Source organism: Thalassophryne amazonica, chromosome 1 (genome assembly GCF_902500255.1).
Source record: "Thalassophryne amazonica chromosome 1, fThaAma1.1, whole genome shotgun sequence".
NCBI lineage: Eukaryota > Metazoa > Chordata > Actinopteri > Batrachoidiformes > Batrachoididae > Thalassophryne > Thalassophryne amazonica.
This window is the reverse complement of record NC_047103.1, coordinates 127,980,826-128,002,135: the sequence shown is the minus strand read 5'-3', so window position 1 is coordinate 128,002,135 and position 21,310 is coordinate 127,980,826. Positions and strand designations below refer to the sequence as shown.

At 40.6% G+C, this 21,310-nt stretch overlaps 1 protein-coding gene across 1 annotated transcript in view; it reads right to left on the bottom strand.

Moving 5' to 3' along the window:
* dmd (dystrophin) overlaps nucleotides 1–21,310 on the bottom strand; it is a 1,392,820-nt gene that overhangs the window by 283,554 nt on the left and 1,087,956 nt on the right. The window contains exon 65 of the mRNA XM_034174291.1: nucleotides 16,372–16,518. Coding sequence (XP_034030182.1) covers nucleotides 16,372–16,518 — 147 coding nt within the window. The remainder of the gene's footprint in view (nucleotides 1–16,371; nucleotides 16,519–21,310) is intronic.

Here is a 21,310-nt window from a genome sequence, read left to right as displayed (position 1 = left end):
GTTAGCTGTTTTACAACTACCCATTCAAGAATTTTTGAGAGAAAAGGAAGGTTGGAGATTGGCCTATAATTAGCTAAGATAGCTGGGTCAAGTGATAGCTTTTTAAGTAATGGTTTAATTACTGCCACCTTAAAAGCCTGTGGTACATAGCCAACTAATAAAGATAGATTGATCATATTTAAGATCGAAGCATTAATTAATGGTAGGGCTTCCTTGAGCAGCCTGGTAGGAATGGGGTCTAATAGACATGTTGATGGTTTGGAGGAAGTAACTAATGAAAATAACTCAGACAGAACAATCGGAGAGAAAGAGTCTAACCAAATAACCGGCATCACTGAAAGCAGGCCAAAGATAACGATATGTCTTTGGGATGGTTATGAGTAATTAATTCTATTAGTTAGAATTTTATTAGCAAAGAAAGTCATGAAGTCATTACTAGTTAAAGGAATACTCGGCTCAATAAGCGCTGACTCTTTGTCAGCCTGGCTACAGTGCTTAAAAGAAACCTGGGTTGTTCTTATTTTCTTCAATTAGTGATGAGTAGTAAGATGTCCTAGCTTTACGGAGGGCTTTTTTTAATAGAGCAACAGACTCTTTTTCCAGGCTAAGTGAAGATCTTCTAAATTAGTGAGACGCCATTTCCTCTCCAATTTACGGGTTATCTGCTTTAAGCTGCGAGTTTGTGACTTATACCATGGAGTCATGCACTTCTGATTTAAGGCTCTCTTTTTCAGAGGAGCTACAGCATCCAAAGTTGTCTTCAATGAGGATGTAAAACTATTGACAAAATACTCTATCTCACTTACAGAGTTTAGGTAGCTACTCTGCACTAGTGCGTGTATATGGCCTTAGAGAACATAAAGAAGGAATCATATCCTTAAACCTAGGTACAGCGCTTTCTGAAAGACTTCTAGTGTAATGAAACTTATTCCCCACTGCTGGGTAGTCCATCAGAGTAAATGTAAATGTTATTAAGAAATGATCAGACAGAAGGGAGTTTCAGGGAATACTGTTAAGTCTTCAATTTCCATACCATAAGTCAGAACAAGATCTAAGATATGATTAAAGTGGTGGGTGGACTCATTTACATTTTGAGCAAAGCCAATTGAGTCTAACAATAGATTAAATGCAGTGTTGAGGCTGTCATTCTCAGCATCTGTGTGTATGTTAAAATCGCCCACTATAATTATCTTATCTGAGCTAAGCACTAAGTCAGACAAAAGGTCTGAAAATTCACAGAGAAACTCACAGTAACGACCAGGTGGACGATAGATAATAACAAATAAAACTGGTTTTTGGGACTTCCAATTTGGATGGACAGGACTAAGAGTCAAGCTTTCAAATGAATTAAAGCTCTGTCTGGGTTTTGGATTAATTAATAAGCTTGAATGGAAGATTGCTGCTAATCCTCCGCCTCGGCCCGTGCTACGAGCGTTCTGGCAGTTAGTGTGACTCGGGGGTGTTGACTCATTTAAACTAACATATTCATCCTGCTGTAACCAGGTTTCTGTAAGGCAGAATAAATCAATATGTTGATCAATTATTATATAATTTACTAACAGGGACTTAGAAGAGAGAGACCTAATGCTTAGTAGACCACATTTAACTGTTTTAGTCTGTGGTGCAGTTGAAGGTACTGTATTATTTTTTCTTTTTGAATTTTTATGCTTAAATAGATTTTTGCTGGTTATTGGTGGTCTGGGAGCAGGCACCGTCTCTATGGGGATAGGGTAATGAGGGGATGGCAGGGGGAGAGAAGCTGCAGAGAGGTGTGTAAGACTACAACTCTGCTTCCTGGTCCCAACCCTGGATAGTCACGGTTTGGAGGGTTTAATAAAATTGGCCAGATTTGTAGAGATGAGAGCTGCTCCATCCAAAGTTGGATGGATGCCGTCTCTCCTAACAAGACCAGGTTTTCCCCAGAAGCTTTGCCAATTATCTATGAAGCCCACCTCATAGCCCACCTTTTTTTCATCAGCAGCAGCTGATGTTGCAGATCAGCAGCTTGGTGGATTTCTAGTGGCGGTGGATCTCTCTCAGTGAGGCTTCTTCACACCGCCGGTAGCCGGAGCGCTCTTCCAGCTTGGGATTTGGGTTTACAGGCGGTCTGCTTGGTTCTGGTCATATTAAGTTTATGCTGTGAAACTGCCGGCCATTTGTTACATCGTCATTAAATTCACTATCCAGTACAACATATGGATCCACTGAACCAACTGTTACACATCAATCACAACAAACAGCTTTATCTGGAGGGTTTAAAGCTTCGTAATAAGCTTTCATTCTCTCTATTTTCTTTCATGCGCCAGCCGTGTAGTAAATAAACGATGGAAACCGGAGGAGAGTCATTATCTATCAAAGTACCCACGTTTCCTGGGTGAGGACTGATTGCTCTCCTGTCACTCACAATTCCATGCCCCTCTCAATCGAAGCCACGCCCTCCTACACCAGAACGGGGCCAAAAGTTTGGAACTGAAAAAATAAGATCTCAAAGTGAAAAAAAAGATCTGAAGGCGAAAAAAGAAATATGAATGAAAATAAATTATTTGATCAAAATAATTACAGAGCTGAATCAAAAATTTATTTAAACTGAAAAATATATATCTTGCACTTATTTTTATTTTAATAATACTTTTTAAATTATTATAAATTCAAGAAAAAAACATTGAATTTTCAGTTTCAAAATTTATTTTTTCAATGTTTTTTTATTTTCAGATTACAAAACGTTTGGCCTGGATTTAGCTCCATAGAACATGAGGTAGCTGGACAGAGGTTTTTTGTGATCCCAATATCTTTGTAGGAGAATGAAAGTCCAAAACTTTACACCCCTATTCCACAGAGTGCCTTTATTCCCCGTTTCATCCTGAATAGCAAATCGGAGTGCATTTTGTGGTATCACAATAACTTCTTGATCCATTTTTTTTGTCAATCTTGAACAAATTAGTATTGTAGTAGTTATGGTCATCATCTGCACCAGTTTTGAAATCAGGTGAAATTTCAAGCTGTTCCAAATTTTCATCCTGATTCAACAAATCTGGATGTCATTACACGGCCACTTCTGGGTGTTTGTAGTATTAAAAGCTTCAATCATGTTCAAACAGCTTTAAAGGGGTATTCCTCCTGAGGTACAACTTGATTTATTAGTTGCTTATTTTTCATCATGTGTTTTATTCTGTTCCATTTGCTTTGTCACTTTTTGTTTCTTTCTTCTTTATTTTCATACTTTGGCCAGTTCTGGTCTAGTTTGTTCTGTCAGTTTGTGGTTTCTTGTTGTTCATTAGTTTATCACTTGTTTATTTTATTCATCTCATTTGTTATGCTAATGTATCGGGTTTTGTTTCTGTTATTTATTAGTCTTGGTTTGTTTTGTCATCTGGTTGTATTCTTCAGTCATAAAGTCAGTTCTGGTTAGTTTTGTCTTAGTGTTTTATTTCCTATTCAGTTCTTATGTAATTTATCTTCCTTTTTATTATCTGATGATTCGCTTTTATTTCTCTCGTTCATGCCTGATTCTAGTTCCTGTTCATAGTAATATTATATTCTGTCCTTAGATTCTGTTCTTAGTTTGTTCTCATTCCCATATATTTGTGTTCACTCCACACCCCGGACCTGCCATTGTCTCTTCACCAGCTCTTAGATCCTTGTCTCGCACTTGATTCTGTCTGCTTGGTGTGTCATTCACTCACACTCTTGCACCTGTTCACACGCATCTTTGTATCTTACATCAATCCACTTTGTGCACTCCCTTCCTTACTGTCTTGCCCCATGTATAATCTTTGTCCACCAGCCACGCCCCCTTTCTATATTGTTCCTCATGTGCTCCTAGTTAACACCTGCCTTATTTAAACACCTCCCAGGCATCACTCCCCTGCCAGTTTGTTGTCTTTAGTACACATTCCAAGCCTTTTGTTCACAGTCCTGTTTTGCCAAGCCATGTACTGATTATTGCTCTGTTCTCCTCAACCATGCCTCTTGCCTCATCTCGGAACTCCGTGTTTGCTCATGCCTCTGACCCCTGCTCGTCCATGACTGCATCTCTGCCTAATCCTGATTGTACCTCTGCTCTACTGCCTGATTACCTGTGCACCGAACCTAAGCCTGGAATAAAGACCATGTTTCCTGTTGCACCTAAACCTAGTCTGGGAGCCTGCATTGTGGGTCCAGCCACTATGGGTGCCGGGCAGCCACCATCGTGACAACCACTTGCTTTATGCCTTTTGGCAATGTGGCACATTTGAGATAGATGGCTACTTTTTTGAGCTGGGAATACACTGTAGTCTGCCTGGGTTGGCTGCCATCCAGGATTCAGGTGTGGCAGATGCAGAAATGCGTGGCAGTAGCACATGCTCCCAGACTTGACTTGAAGTGTGAACCACTGCCAAGATTCTTAGTCATGAGAAACTCTCATGGCTGTTTTTCTTTGTAATAAGATTTGTAGATTCTCCAGTGAACATGGGGACAAGTGGTTCACTGTTCATTTGGGTGCCTCAGTGGGCACATATTTGGCAACTTCTGAAACACTGCAGGCTGCTTTTGCAGTGACACAAATGGATGTAGACCAGAGGTCTCAAACTGGTTCCAGAAAGGGCTGAGAGGATGCAGTTTTTCTGTGCAACCACCTACTCCAGCAGGTGATTTCACTGATTAACATCACTTTGAGCAGGTGAATCAGTTAATCAGTGAAATCACCTGCTGGAGTAAGTGGTTGCAAAAAAACCTGCCCCTCTTGGCCCTTTCTGGAAACAGTTTGAGACCCCTGATGTTAGACCATCAGCTTATCAAATGAAAGGAATTAGAAGACTTCTCCAATGAGAGCATGTTAAAAAAAAATCTGGTAATTCCAGGAAACATGCATCACTGATTCACAATTTATGACAGACATTGTGAAGTTGGCATGATGTGTTTGACAACCGATAGCTTTATTAAACACAATGCCTAGCACAGTGAGCATCAACATGTGTGGTCTTATGTAACTGTGGCAGGCATTCATTGTAGTTGATGCTAACTGTTGGTGTTAATTGTCATTAGCGCAATAACATATGCTAATGGAAATCATCATTGTTCTGATTAGAACACTATGCTGTTTCAAGACATTTTAGAAATAAGACTTTCTGAAGGCCTATATAGCTCCTGAGGCCCATTGGTGCCCATGCCGATCTCCAGATTCTGCGTCAAGTGGGTGAGACTCTATAATTCCTCCTGGATGGGATGCCAGTCTGATGCAGGTTACTTCCCCAGCTGAGGCCAGTACCCATCTACAGCTAGGTGGACTGGGACAATGCAGATTAAATGTCTTTTCCAATTACACAGACATGCACTATGAACAGGGTTTGAGCCCAGGTCCTACATTTTGGCAGGCCAGCTCCTTATCCACTCAGCTACCTGCTTTACAAACACCAAATCTTCTTTTTTTAATAAAGAAAAAGATGTATTTGAAAATAATGCACATTTATAGGCAGCCAGTTATTTCTTTTTCAACCACATACTGACACAGCGCCGCTTTTAGGACCACGGTATGCCTTTCTGACTGTTTTAAAGATATCGTTTTGGGCCCACTGTCTTTTAACATTGCACCCTCATACTGCATTTCTTAATGCTGAGAGTTGATACCTGATGTTGCATTAATCACTGTGAGTTTAAACTGGTTAACGTATCCAGTTTCTGAAACTATGTGTTTTTTGGTGGTCCTTGGGTCTTGGACAACTTTTCTGATAACTATTTTCACTATATATACATATATATATATTCAATTTGAAATAAATGTATGGTGCCCAAGAGGACTGGAAACACATATTATACAAGAGTGGACTGGTTTCATGTGATTACTTGATGAACTAAAATATTTCATGTTATTGAATGAATAAGAATCAAAATCAGAGTGAATACTTCTGCTACATCCTGGATATGACTCATTTCTGCATATTTCAGTACCTCAATTTACAGGGTTCCTCCTCTTGATGAAACTGATCACTCCAATAAGTTTCATATAATTTGTTGTTGATTGGAGTGGTTCCAATAAACAGCCACATCACTGAAAATGTAACCTCCTTTGGTCAATATGAAGAAAATTTCCTAAAACCTTTGTGCTTCCATTAACGCTTCAAATATTTTGTATAATTGACACACACACACACACACACACACACACACACACACACACACACACACACACCACACACACAACACACACACACACACACACACACACACCACACACACACACACACACACACACACACACACACAAAAGTATAATTTGATGCTTGCAGGGATGAATCTTATTGGGTACCAACATTTGCCAGAATGGCTGCATCCTGAATTTCCACTGTGGAACTGCAGTCACTGATGAGCTGGTGTTCAGTGACCTAATGCTCCCTGGAAACACATGCAGATCCAGCTGACGTGGAAATGCACAAAGATTTTTGTGTAAAACAAGTCAAATCAAAAATCTGATGGATGCTTTGAGTTGACTGGCCGAAGTGGATGGTCTCTCTGATGACATCACAACACCAGATGGAAGACTAAATGTGCAGCAGTCATAGGCAGGTGTGATATGACATGAAGCAAATAATTAACCTAAAAATACCTTTGAATCCATCTCACCCACTCCGTTCCTGTCAGAGTTGCTTTTCCTCGTATCCATGGTAACCTAATTAGAGTTGTACAAACAAGAGGAGTGGATTGCTGAGGATGAATTTCTCCAAACAATCAGAGGGCAACTCTTCCATAATAACCCCTCAGCTTCAACCCTTACGCCCGAAGAACACCGTGAGCCCGCTGCAGACGCAAACTCACAGAGACATGCAGTGAACGCACGTGTGCATACACACACACACAAAAAACTTAATCCTATTCATTATAAATGCAGTTTTATGTCCGCTCATATCTGTGTAAATACAAAGAACAGTTTCTCTCTTAGTGAGCATGTACCCATTTAAATTTGGTGTCTAACCACAAAACAATGACAAATTTAACATTTTTTTTATTAAATAACTTTGTGTTTGCATTGACATTCCCAACTTCATATAAAGAACTGTGTATGTGTATGTGTGTGTGTGTGTGTGTGTGTGTGTGAGTAAAGCATCTGCTCAGGCCCTAACTTCAGAGAGACCGCCCATCTGGTGCCGTCACAGCGGTGCCACAGTAGTGTCCATCTCCGTGCAGGACACCTCACCCCGAGCCAGTCTCTTTGGCAGCTGATTGGCTCTTTCTGTCACCCCCTGTGACAATGACTGTCTTGACTCCCAGCGTGGCTGCCGTAGCCTTTATTGGGACTGATAGAGGTGCACCCTGTAATGCCTCTGATCACTGATGCATGGTGTGTGCGTGCATGTGTGTGTGCTTCATTTTTGTTCTGATGGCAGCTATTCCAATAAGATACACAGAAACAAAGCATGCATGTACTTGGAGTGAAAAATTATTTTTTTCATGACAACATAAACCTGCTGTCATTACATGTAAACAACAATGAACATTATAACATGGACCCTCATTACAGATTTTAACGTAGCATGAAAAAAAACCCCTCTAAAAACATTTTCAGTTAAACACATGCTCACATTATTGTCGTCTTGCACTCTGTGAGCCGCACTGGTCCGTGACAATGCTTACTCAAGCGGTAAGCGTCGACAGTCCCAAATGAACCAGACCAAGAAAAAAGTTGCAGTTCCTTGACTGGCCACTTGAGGGTGACTCCAGAAAGGAGCAGGATCTCATTGAATCCCATGTTAAAATACCAAACTTTAGAGCAGAGATAAACATTTTTACAACCTGGTTAAAAAAAAAAAAAATATATATATATATATACAGATTTGGTCTCTATGGCTAGTTTCTCCCACTATGACAACTGTGCAGGACAATTAATTTTAAATAACTTCTTAGTTTTGGACATTTGACGCAATAAAGTTATGCATAATTTTGAGCATGGCTGCATTGAGTGACAGCTTGTGTGTTGTTGCTGAGCTATGCTCAGAGCTGCAGTCGCTTGCAGGCTGCTGCCTCCAGCTGCTGTGGAGGACATCTTTTTTTGAGTACTTTATTATAAAAGTCTATAATAATATGGGCTGTTGTGTGGTTAATTGTCCTAATGGATCGTCTGTGCACCAATATTTGTGTTGAGTGAAGGCTCAGTTACTCCATGATTACTCAGAAAATAAGCAGATCATAATTTTTAATGCCCAAACCAAAGCAAATTGTCATGAAAACCAAACGGTCAGTCTGTAAAAATAGGACTTAAGACACACCCGAACAGAGGTTAGCCTGTAATCTTAACTTGCTCAGAATTCTTAAGATGGGGGCATGTTTGGGCTTCATTTGCTCTGGTCTTTTTGTGCATGGTATCACCTATGCATCATCTCTTTGTCCAGATATAGTTTGGCTGTGATGTCAGTAGAGTAAGCACTGCCACCATGGTGACACCCAGAAGAGCAAATTTTGGGCTTCAAAAAAGGTCTCTATAGGAGACCCATGAGTGACATCATGCATGGTTTGTCCACTATCTAAACAGTCTATATTTATACTACCAAAGACCTGTTGGTGGCGCTATACTTTTCTTCTGCATGCCTTTCATTGACAAACATTGCTAGCATTAGTGATGTCATATTATGTATATGTTCAGCTACATTAGGTGCACTTATTTTGGAATTCAACACACTTTAGAAGAAAGTAAACAGTTGTTCTAAAACCATGAAAATTTCTCTTTTGGTGGCACAAGTTGCTGAAAAAAAAAGAGACCATTCAACATGGTTCAATCAGTGAGCTTTGGTGAGTAAAAGGTGTGCTTCAAGGACTATGGGAATAGTTTGGTTGTCAAGAAAAAAAAAAAAAAAGGATAAGGGCATTGAAGAGAAGGAAAGCCACTTAACTTGCAAAGCATGTTTCTGAAGAGTGTCTGAAATTGGAAGAAAAACATCACACCACCCACAGCTCTTTGCTGAGTTCAATGTAATATTTTGAAATTAACAATCAAGAACTAGGTAAGGCTCTGCATTGAATATTTAAATCAAATAATACTCTACCCCAGTGGTTTTGAAATTGTGAGGCACCAGGGTTCTTTGGGGTGGGTGCGAGGGATGGTTATCATGAACTGGTTCTTTTCAGGTATCGTTAAGAAATAATTCGATCCACCGACATCAATAGCCTTTTTGCTTAACGATTCCCTCATCGGTCCTTCAGAGTGGCTGTTGTTTTTGAGGGTGCTTTATCAGGAAAATGATTATTCTTTACGTTGATTACAGACCCTGCAGCGGGTCTGTAATCAACCGCTTCTGTAATGGTGCAGCTTTGAAGCGTGAAACAACAAAGAAATGCTCTGATCTGCTGCTTCATTGCTTCGTTGCTTTTCAGAAGTGGCAAGTCCACTTCTTAACCCCTCTCAAAGACATTTAAAAATGTCAATCATGAGTCACTTTTGTGGTGATTAAAGTCGCTAACTGGGACTCTTGTTTTGTTGCAGGAAAGAAATGAGAATTGTCTTCTGTTCTGTTCGCACAGCTCCAAACGCTGCGCCTCTCTCTGCCGAGACAGAGTCCGGTCGGAATTAATAACTTCAAAGCAAATCATCATTTAAATCAAATGACACCTCTTTCGAAACATTGTACCACAGACAAACTAAAACTTTTTATTCCTGCCAAAGTGAGACATCCTGTGTTCTTTATGAAAATTTTATTTTATTTATGTCCACAGATCAAGGATCCAGTGACCAATTTCAAATTTATTTAAGACAGTAAAATGTTAATGACATAGAAAACCTGTAAAGCCTACTTTTAGTAGGCCTAGTTCAAAAATAATGAAGCCAACGTGTGACATAACCATCAACATTTAAAAGTGGTCTTTTTTGTGAAATGTTATCATTTTAGGTATGGTTATATATCAGAGTTTCAATATTTCTATTGGTCTCGGTTCAGTCATTGCTAGATATTATCAGTGCGTATATACTATAATGTACTAGAGTGTAATGCTTGCGAGAACAGTTGGAGGTATCTTCTTTAGTCTGCAGAAGCCTGAAACAAAGAAATTCTGTCCATTAGTTCCTGGTATTATTGAACAAGTAATAGAATTATTCTATTGAAGCAGAGTAGGAGATATAGCTAAGGTTTTGACACAAATAAATCAAGAACTTATTCTCAGCATTACACTTGCGACAGTTTAACTTGCTTTAGAAACATGATGTTTTTTCTAGGAAATGACATTTGTACCTTTACAAAAATGTATTACTGTGTGTTAGTATGAAGCACAAACAAACAAACTGACAATATACAAGATTATTTCTTTAACATTCAACTTTAAATGACAATGCTAAATATCAATGTCACACAAAATTGATGAAAAAAGTGCTATTTGTGAGGTAAATTCCGTGCATATCTCTGGAACCGTGCGGAATTTTTCCATGAAATTTTCACTACCTGTCAAAGAGACTATAGGCAACTCACAGATAAATCTGGATGGTGCTAAATAAAATAATGGCTTGTTCATGACAAATGCAATACAAATCAGCAGTTAGGCTTCATTATTTTTGAACTAGGCATTACATAGAAAATTCACAGGAGGTATCGATAAGGGAATTGATAAGGAATCGGATCAATAAGCAGAATCGATAATGGCATCGATATTGATAAAATCTTATCAAATCAATATCCATCCCTTACTATTTATGTTAAAATGTGTTAGTTATGCCAAAGCCGTTTTTAAAACACACAGAGATGTTTTAATGTTTAAAAAAAACTATGTTTAAAATATGACAAAAGATAAAAATAGAAGAATAAAAAGTTCTTGAAAAACACGTTTAAAATGTTTGAAAAGGGTGTAAAATGTGTGAAAGAATAGAAAGTTCTTTAAAACCATGTTTAAAATGTTTACAAAGCCTGTAAAATGTGTAAATGCATAGACCGTTCCTTCCTTTTCATTTTCACTTTGTTTGCCCAAAGACTCAAAGAAAGTGCCATGTTTCTAATGAGGACATACAAGGGCTGTCCCCGGAGGTAGGATTATTACATCATATGCATCATATTTTACCACTTTAGCGCCCATCCTCAAATGAGACTAAGCTGCCCAATTGATTATGAGAGTCACAAACTGTGTATGGACCAAGCGAGCGAGAGAGGATGGGCATTGCGTACCTTGTATGCACCCTTAATGTTGTACTGTCACAGTGTGACAGTTAGTAGAGCAGATAACTATAACAATCAATTTCTGGATAAAGTACCAAAATTTAGACATTACTCTTTTGAATAAACCAATTTGCCACTTGAATTTTCAATAGGCAGCCAGGACTCTATGGCTATGTCAATTGAAGAATTACAAAGGGGTCAAAATTAAAAAATACTCTAATCATATTGAAAACTACACCACATTATTTGTCTTATCATAAAGGACTTCAAAAGATATTGTTTGCTATCTGTGACTGAATGTTATGAAATCATGGAGTAAAAACAGCAAGAATGGTGACAAGTCAATTTTAGTTTGTACAGGGGTCAAAAGTTAAAGGTGCTCTAACTTTGGTAAAAAGTGATGCAAATTATTGCTTGAATTAATAGGGTTTTAAAAAGGAATTTGCATCATGTGACATGATTAGTTATCACATTATGAGATAACATATGTCACATGTCATAGAATTCAATAGACTATTCCATTTCTTAATCCTATTAGCTGAACCAATAACTTGCACCACTTTTTTTTTTTTTTTTTTTACAAATTTACAACGTTAACTACTTTTGACCCCTGTACAAACTTAAACTGACTTTTGTTACCATTGTTGCTGTTTTTACCCCATAACTCCATAACATTCAGTCATAGATAGTCCAAACTATAGCTTTTTGGAATGTTTATGATCATACAAATAATGTGATATAGTTTTCAATATGATTAGAGCATCTTTTAATTTTGACTCCTGTGTAATTCTTCAATAGTGCCAAATCACAAAGGTGCTTCACACAAGTAAGGTCTAACCCCGAACTTGCCAACCCCCAGAGCAAGCACACAGGCGACAGTGGTAAAGAAAAACACCCTCTGATGATTTGAGAAAGAAACCTCAAGCAGACCAGACTCAAAGGGGTGACCCTCTGCTTGGGCCATGCCACCACCACGATTGACAAAACGAATATACAGGAAATTTTGCCGGTACACAGGACGGGAGAGTTGCAAAAGTAGACACCACACCCATCTCTGGATGGAGCTGCACCTTAAACAGAGAAAAAAAACAGAATCAGGCATCGGAAAGACAACAAATATAGTATATTTTGTCAGCATTAAGCAACAAGAAAACCAGAAGAAATGCTAAGGTGATCGCCAGCCACTAGCCCTAAGCTTCACTAAAAGACCCAGACTTTAGATAAAGTCAAGGCCATGGCCCGCTCCGTTTCCTAATAAAATTAATTTAAAAGGGTAAAAAGCATAGTAACATACTATGCCAGTATGCTAGCCATACAAAAAGGAAAATAAGTACATCTTAAGTCTGGACTTGAAAGTCTCTACAGAATCTGACTGTTTTATTGATGCAGGGAGATCAATCCACAGAACAGGGGCACAAGAGAAAGCTCTGTGACCCCGCAGAGTTTTTATTCACCCTAGGGACACAAAGTAGTCGTGCACCCTGAGAATGCAGAGCCCAGGCCAGTACGTAGGGTTTAATTAGGTCAGCTAAGTAGGGATGTGCTAGTCTGTGAACAGTTTTATAGGTTAGTAGCAGAACCTTAACATCTGATCTCACAGGGACAGAAAGCCAGTGAAGAGATGCCAAAATGGATGTAATGTGGTCAGAGTTTCTGCTTCCTGTCAAAAGTCTTGCAGCATCATTTTGAACCAACTGGAGACCCCTAATGCGGGACTGCAGTAAACCAGAAAATAGAACATTGCAGTAGTCCAATGTAGAAGAGACAAATGCATGAATCCGTATCATCAGCATAGCAATGAAAGGTAATCCCCAAATGCCGCAATATATGCCCAAGGGGTGCTATATAAAGCGAGAAAAGCAGGGGACCTAAGACAGACCCCTGTGGAACCCCAAATTTCATGTCACTAAGGTTAGATGTAGTGTTACTGTACAAAACACAGTGCGAACGACTGGTCAAGTATGGTGTCAACCATGCAAGGGCATTCCCAGTAATTCCAAAATGATTCTCCAGCCTATGATGATCCACGGTATCAAACGCAACACTAAGATCTAACAGTACCAGAACCGTAGTGTGTCCGAATCCATTGCAAGCAGAAGATCATTCACCACCGAGAGCTGTACCTATGGAATGATATTTTCTAAAAGCAGACTGCAGTGGCTCAAAAAGATTATTGCCAGTAAGGTGGTCAACAAGCTGCCATGAAACCACCTTTTTCAAAAGAGTAATGCCTAAGGAGTATTTCCGCAGAATTTGGTACTTGTTTCACCATTTGAAAGATTGCTCTGTAATTATTCTGTTATCTGTTGCACTAATATTGTTGAGCGGTTGGAGTGAGACCAATAAAAAAGACCTTGTTTATCCAGCCAAACTACATACAGATACCCAGAAAATGTGATTTTCAGACTATAATACCATCATATTGTGCCATCATCATGAAGTCACTTATAACATCAAATTACAAATGATGAATTAATCAGTATTATCTTTGAAACACATCCGTTGCCCTACTGACAGTGGTCAGCACAGCTAACCAAAAGTTAGCTTTGATAATCGCTAATCAGCTAACTGAAAGGTTAGCTTTTACAACGCTAAACCGATAAACCACCAAAAAACTTATCAGAAACTACAGCTAACTGATAACTTTAAGTATGGTATCCGGTACACTCTAAGCTACTAACAAGCTGATTTTGAGTTTTAACACCACCAGCGCTTCTTACTGAATCAAAGGCCATCACAAACTCAACCAATCAGCACTTCTGTCTTTGTGCGCCCTGCCCACTGCTGTAGAGTAGTGACATTTACCTTAACAGTATACGGTGGTGCAGCCGTGAGGCAGACGTTTTGAAAAGGAAAGCAGGTTTGACTTATGGTTTTGATTTATAAATCAAATTAATCTGGATAGAATAACTACATTAATGTCAGCTCTGTCATTTGTACAACATGAAAATATAACACATATCTTTTAATTTTAAAATAATGCATTAATGCTGAAGTTTTGAACATAACACACACAGATGCCCAAAGGGATTATGGGTAAACTGAGCCCCTGCTCACATTGGTTGATTCATTCATTCTATGTAAAACCAATACAAGTCAACGTAACGTGTGTTGGTGTTTACAAATAAATGTGCTTTTGTAAAATATGTATTTTTTTATTTGTAAAAAATAAGGGGGCATTTGCAAAACTGAAAAGTTCTGATTCGACAACCATGCAAAGATATGTATTGTATTTTCATTTTGTACAAATGACAGAGTTGACGTTAATGTAGTTCTTCTATTTGGATTAAGTTAAACCTGCTAACCTGATAATGACTTGTTTTTGTTATTATGGCAGCATGCCGGCTAGGCCCCTTCTGCTGGGGTAGAGTTGAGCTCATCTCTTCTCAGCTGCCTCACTGCTGCAAACTGCATAGCAGGGTTTAAAAATGTTTTTCACCATTACTATGTAAAAAACATTAGTGGTCTAAAAGTTATCGGAACTAAATCTATCGGAAGCTAATTGGCCCGTTGATGGTTTTTGAAGTTAGCTGAAAAGCTAATCTACTAACAAAAAAGTTAGCTTCGCTAATTAGCAGTTAGTGGAACTATGCCTTCCCCCCCCCCACACACACACACACACCAGCGATTACAAGCTGGTACACAGAGTAATAATGTATCCACAGAGGTGTGTGATACCATATAATACTCTACACAGAGGTATTTTTTTGGCAAGATTATCATTCTGTGAAAATCTCATCCTGCCCCACTGACGATGTTTTTGTGACTTTATTCATCTCCCGTGTCACGGATTACAGTGTGTGATTGAATGGCATAGACACTTGTTGCGAGAGTATTCATTTCTGCCTTCTGGCAAAGTGGGACTCAGTTTTCATGATTTATTTTTTGTTCTCTTTCTCTGTGGCGCTCTATCATCAAGCTGCTGCTGGTGAAACAACAGGTAAAAGTTGTTCTGTGCACAGTCTCACAGACTCCTTTGTGCACAGTCACTCAGTATGCAAGTGTGGCCTGCTGGGGGCAGATTTACAATGTGTGCTATATGTTTTTCATGATTTATATTTTTGTGAATTACTTTTCTGCAAGACCCCTCCACTACCTAAAAAAACAAAACCAAAAAAAAACTCTGAATAAGTACACAGAGAGTTTGCGCTCAACAATATCTAATCTGCTCAACATAATGAAACAAAATCAAACTTGGAAATGTGTGAATTTCTGACAATACACTAAAATTATAGGCAGTACTTAGAAAAAATAAGTGGTTTAAAACAAAGAAGAAAACATACGGCCTCATTACCCACCTCAACAGTAAATTTCCCACGCATAGAAGTTTTTGTTCAACTCAATTACTCACAGAAGTCAGTCGCAGCAACACAAATGTGATGGATTTCACATAACTCCAAGGGATGTGCAACACTTTAAATCAACTTTTTATCTGATGAACTATCAATTAAATAATAACGAAATAAGACAGACATAGCTGTGAAACAACTCAGCAACTACAGTCAGGTCCATAAATATTTGGACAGCAACCATTTTTGTTAAAATATCTCTATCCACCACCACAATTGAGTGGAAATAAGAAAATCTAAATGTGCTTGTTGTGTAGCCTTTCAGCTTTAAGTCAAGGGATTTAACAAAATCATCACATTAACCATTCAGGAATGTAAAGGTTACTTTTGAAAACAAATCATTTTTACAGCCATTTTCTTTAGAAAAGTCAGGGGATGGATACATGAACATTTCCAAGTCACTGAATATGTTCTGGGTGTCGTTTAGCACAGACTTCTGAGATGGTCAAATAGTATAATAACTGCACAACAAACCGTATTATCTCAGACATTTGTAATAAAATGGTTAGAAAGGAGAAATATATTTGTGCACACCTGCTAGCAGCCACTGTTAGTGAGCTACAGACTGTCCTTGCTGGAGCATTCTTCACTCAGTGCGACTCCTCCTATAATTATTCATAACTTTATGGCTTAAAATATCTGAAACTGATGAGTTCAGAGGACCATTTCAGAGGACCAAGAAAAAAAACCAAACAACAAAACAAAAGATGTCACTGTCCAAATATTTATGGACACGACAGTAACTGTACAATTCCTTTAAATTTTTTAAAAAGTGAAAAGACACACAAAAACATCTGCAATTCCTTCACAGAATAAAAATGAAACCAAAAAAGTCCTTGTGCAGATATTTTATCAGAGTTATTGTCTTGGGGAATCTGTCAGCACAGGAAAGACAAATACATTCCCAGTGTGTGTACCTGCAGAAGTCTCCAGCGTGTGTTGAGATCATCAATGTGTTCCAGGTTGCTCGGTGAAAGCTGGATGTCGGGTGGACCGAAAGTTGCTGCCAACTGGTTCATGTGACTTACGTCTTGTTTAATTGGAGCAATCTCTTCCTGGAACTCCTGTAAGACACATGCACATAAATTCCCCTGTCATTTGTGTTTTATTGCATTATGCACAGCGGGGAGAGGACAGATGGTACCATGTCACTGACAGGTTGTTCCTAACTGTCGGTTCAGTGTTGTATCCCGACTTTACCTGTTGAGCTAAAACAACAAGAAACAGATGCACTCGCTATGTACAGCCGTGCCCACATTTTATGCTTGTTTAATGTTTGCTGATGGATGGAAAACACTGACAGGATTAAGGAGGATGAATGCAACATAAAGATGCTCCACCACCTTTACCGCACAGACTTATAAATGCTCACATTTACACAGCAACTCAAATGCATGGTTGATAAAGAAATGATGGGTCTGGATGGTGTCTTGATGTAGTTTTGTGAACACATGCCAAGGTCACAACCTCAACTTAATGAAGGGACTGAGGAGAAAAACATATATTTAATCTTTCCTAAATGATTCTATACAGTTATTTTACATCATAATACTCGTATAATGTGCCATCATCATGATGTTTTTATAGCCTCCCAGTGGTATACAGGTCCGACTGGTAAAAATAAAGCCACCTACTAATGAAAGCACTCCAGCTAGTTCAACCATAGCTTTTCAAAATGGCCATTTTGTGTTTTGAAGACCAGTTTCAGCACAATGTATGGACTTTCTTTCATCCATGTGTTCATCAGTAATGGATTAAACAAACATGTTTAGTTACAAAGGGTTTTTTTTTTTTTTTTAAATAAAATCCCCATGTACTAAGTCCACACACTTTTTCCATTGTCCTTACAGTGCCTTAGGGCACCTTCACACACAGTATGAATGTAGTAGAATTGCACATGAATAATGCATGAAGCAAGAATCATATGCAATACGTGTAAATTCCTAGCTGCATCCAACGCTTCGTACCGCGTCACTGGAAGACGCTGCAGAAGGGGCGGAGCTGGTGTTGGAGTCACTCTACTCAAAAAGTGGATCCTGTTTATGTTTAGACCAAATCTAAAACATCCATAAAAATCATCCCTTATTGATGTTATTCTTACAAATGCCCCTCACAAATACTCTTGTGCCTCTGTTTTTGCAAATGATATAAGCGATCATTGCCTTGTAGGATCTGTAAAGAACACAAAAATTCCTAAAACAAGGCCACATATAATTTTCAAGAGGGCAATGAAGCAGGTCTCAGTGCAAGGCTTTTTATATGATCTGTATGATTTTGATTGGGGAAGAATTAGCCTTATTGATGATGTTGAAAATGCTTGGACATTTTTTTATGATGGTTTTACCTGTCTGGTAAACAAGCATGCCCCACTAAAAACACATAGAGTGAAAGGGCGACATAATGGCTGGTTTAGCAATGAATTGTCTGACCTTCTTCTTGAGCGAAATCAAGCTTGGGCTCAAGTTAGAAAGTCAAAGCTCGAGTCGGACTGGTTGAAATTTCGGCGTTTACATAATTTATGTACTGTAAAAATTCGTAATGCCAAATCTGCCTATTTTCTTTCTGAAACATCCAAAACTTTAAACAACCCTCTCAAGTTCTGGAAAACAGTGAAGTTATTAACTGAAGCAAAAACAGATACAGAAATACCACCTTGTATTGTTGTTGATGACAAAAAAAAAAAAAAAAATAGACAAAAATGAAATTCTTAACAGTTTTAATAATCATTTCATTGCTGCTAGCTCTCTTAATGAAACACTACAAAATCCACATTTTAGTTCTCCCACTATAGGTCCTGTTGATCAGTCACTATCAGCTCAACCATTTCATTTCAAGATAGTAACCATATCAGAAGTAAGGAAGGCCTTGAAAGATCTAGATCCAAAAAAGTCATCAGGTCTGGACAAATTGGAACCATATTTTCTAAAAATAGCTGCAGATTTGATAGCCAGTCCAGTTACATATTTAATTAATCTTTCTTTAGCCACAAATCAAGTATCAGTTATCTGGAAATCAGCCAATGTTCTCCCCCTTCACAAAGGTGGTGACCCTGCAAACATAAATAATTATAGGCCTATCTCTAAATTGTCAGTATTAGCCAAATTAATGGAATCACTTATCAGTACACAATTAAAAGGCAATCTAATTAAAAACAATATTCTGAATGAATTTCAATCCGGTTTCAGGAAACAACATAGTACAATAACTGTTGTGTGGGCCGCTGAAGAGGAGGCACTGCTGGCCCACCACCACCAGAGGGCGCCCTGCTTGGAGTGCAGGCTCCAAGCACGAGAGGGCGCCAGACCTAGAAGAAGTGACAGCTGTCATTCATCCCCTGCCCCAGCTGTCACTCGTTCATCATCATCACCACCATAAAAGCCGGACTGCAACTCCACCTCCTCGCCGAGAAATCGACTACCATTCCTGAGGTAATCCTTCTCTGCAGTATTTGGATTAATCCACGTTTTGATCTCTGTTTGCAGCCGTTTATTCCTGTGGGACAGTTTTGTCGGAGTGGCGTGTTGTGGGAACCGCGACGTCTTCGCCTCCCACTCCCTCCAGATAAGTGACTGACAGGAGCTGCTTGAGTGTATGATTGGAGGTGGAGGTGCTCCCTCCCATCAGTGTTGGACTGTGTATTACTGAGTGTGCGGACTCACACTCACACATCCTGTTTTTGCTTTCTGCCAGCAGTGCCAGGGTCGACAGCCGGGAACAGAGGCCACCTGGGGACTCGGGACTTGGCAGCTCCGGTGTCCTTCAGACCGTTGGTGGTGGAAGCCGTGTGGAGTACGGCTTCTCTCTCGTCGGGGGGGTCTCCTATCTTCGAGCCTGCCACACGTCACCTGGTGCTAATTGACTGTGCATATTTTTTGTGTCTTTTCGTTGTGTAGCGTCACAACATTAAATTGTTACTTTTGGTTTAGTCATTGTCCGTTCATTTGCGCCCCCTGTTGTGGGTCCGTGCTACGACACCTTCACAACAGGATTTCTCGGCCATCATCATGGACTCCGAGGGGCGTCAACCCGAGCTTGAACGGCCAATGGAAGAACCAGGAGCGCAGGCGTCAGCAGGAGGCATGTTGAGTGAGCTGCAGCAGATCTTAACCGCCTTCACGGCTCGGTTAGACTTAGTGACCGAGCAGAATGTCCTCCTTAATCGGAGGGTGGAGGCTCTCACCGCCAGGGTGGAAGCGCACAAGCAGGGCGCTGCTGCAGCCGCTCCTCTGGCTGGTCCTGGGCCTGTATCAGACGTTCCACTGGTCGTTCAACGAACCCCCCCACCGTCCCCTGAAGCATACATAAGCCCTCCGGAACCGTACGGGGGCTGTGTCGAGACGTGCGCGGACTTCCTCATGCAGTGTTCGCTCGTCTTTTCACAGCGCCCTGTCATGTACGCATCAGACGCTAGCCGGGTGGCTAAGGAGGAACCGCGGGATTTTGACGGGCTTATTGATTTAGTTATACGCTTAGACAACCGCTTAAACGAGCATCGTCGGGAGCAGGCCGGGGGGCGTGACCGGGCACGAGCCGTCCCTCCTCCTTCCGGTTCCGACAAAGTGACGTCGTCCCCACGCTTCACTGCCAGAGAGCTCCGTGTGGCTACAGCTCCCCCTGCTGAGGAGGCTATGGACACGAGCAGGGCCAAAGTAAAAACAAACATCAGACAAAGGAGACTGGCCCGCGGGGAGTGTTTTATCTGCGGCTCATGTGAGCACATGCAGAGGGACTGCCCTAAACAGTCAAACTACAACGCCCGTCCTTAGAAACTGGGCTAAGGGTGGGCCATAATACGCACGCGGGAAAACCCCGCAAATCTGCACGAATCCCAGTAACAATCCTGAGTGGGGATTTAACCCTTCATGCCCCAGCACTATTAGACACAGGGTCGGAAGGGAATCTGCTGGACAGCAGATGGGCAAAGGAAGTAGGGCTCCCCCTGGTGGCTCTGCCAGCACCATCGCAGGTGCGAGCACTAGACGGCACCCTGCTTCCATTAATCACACATCAGACTCAACCAATGACTTTGGTTGTGTCTGGGAATCACAGGGAGGAGATAGTGTTCCACGTCACACCATCTACTTCCCGAGTGATTTTGGGCTTTCCATGGATGGTGAAGCACAATCCACGGATTGATTGGCCGTCTGGGGTTGTGATGCAGTGGAGCGAAACCTGCCACCAGGAGTGCCTAGGATCCTCGGTTCCTCCCGGCACTACGGCTAATGAGGAGGTCAAAGTCCCCCCCAATCTATCGGCGGTGCCAAAGGAGTACCATGATCTTGCTGACGTTTTCAGCAAAGATCTGGCGCTCACTCTTCCCCCGCACCGACTGTATGACTGTGCCATCGATTTGGTCCCGGGCGCTGAGTACCCGTCCAGCAGGCTGTACAACCTCTCACGTCCGGAACGCGAATCAATGGAGACCTACATCCGGGACTCCTTAGCTGCCGGGCTGATCCGAAACTCCACCTCCCCGATGGGTGCTGGTTTCTTTTTTGTGGGCAAGAAAGACGGCGGACTCCGTCCATGCATTGATTACAGAGGGCTGAACGAGATCACGGTTCGCAACCGATACCCGTTGCCCTTGTTGGATTCTGTGTTTACGCCCCTGCATGGAGCCCAAATTTTCACTAAATTGGATCTTAGAAACGCGTACCACCTGGTTCGGATCCGGGAGGGAGACGAATGGAAGACGGCGTTTAACACCCCGTTAGGTCACTTTGAGTACCTGGTCATGCCGTTCGGCCTCACCAACGCCCCCGCGACGTTCCAAGCTTTGGTAAACGACGTCTTGCGGGACTTCCTGCATCGGTTCATCTTCGTACATCTGGACGATATACTCATCTTCTCCCCGGA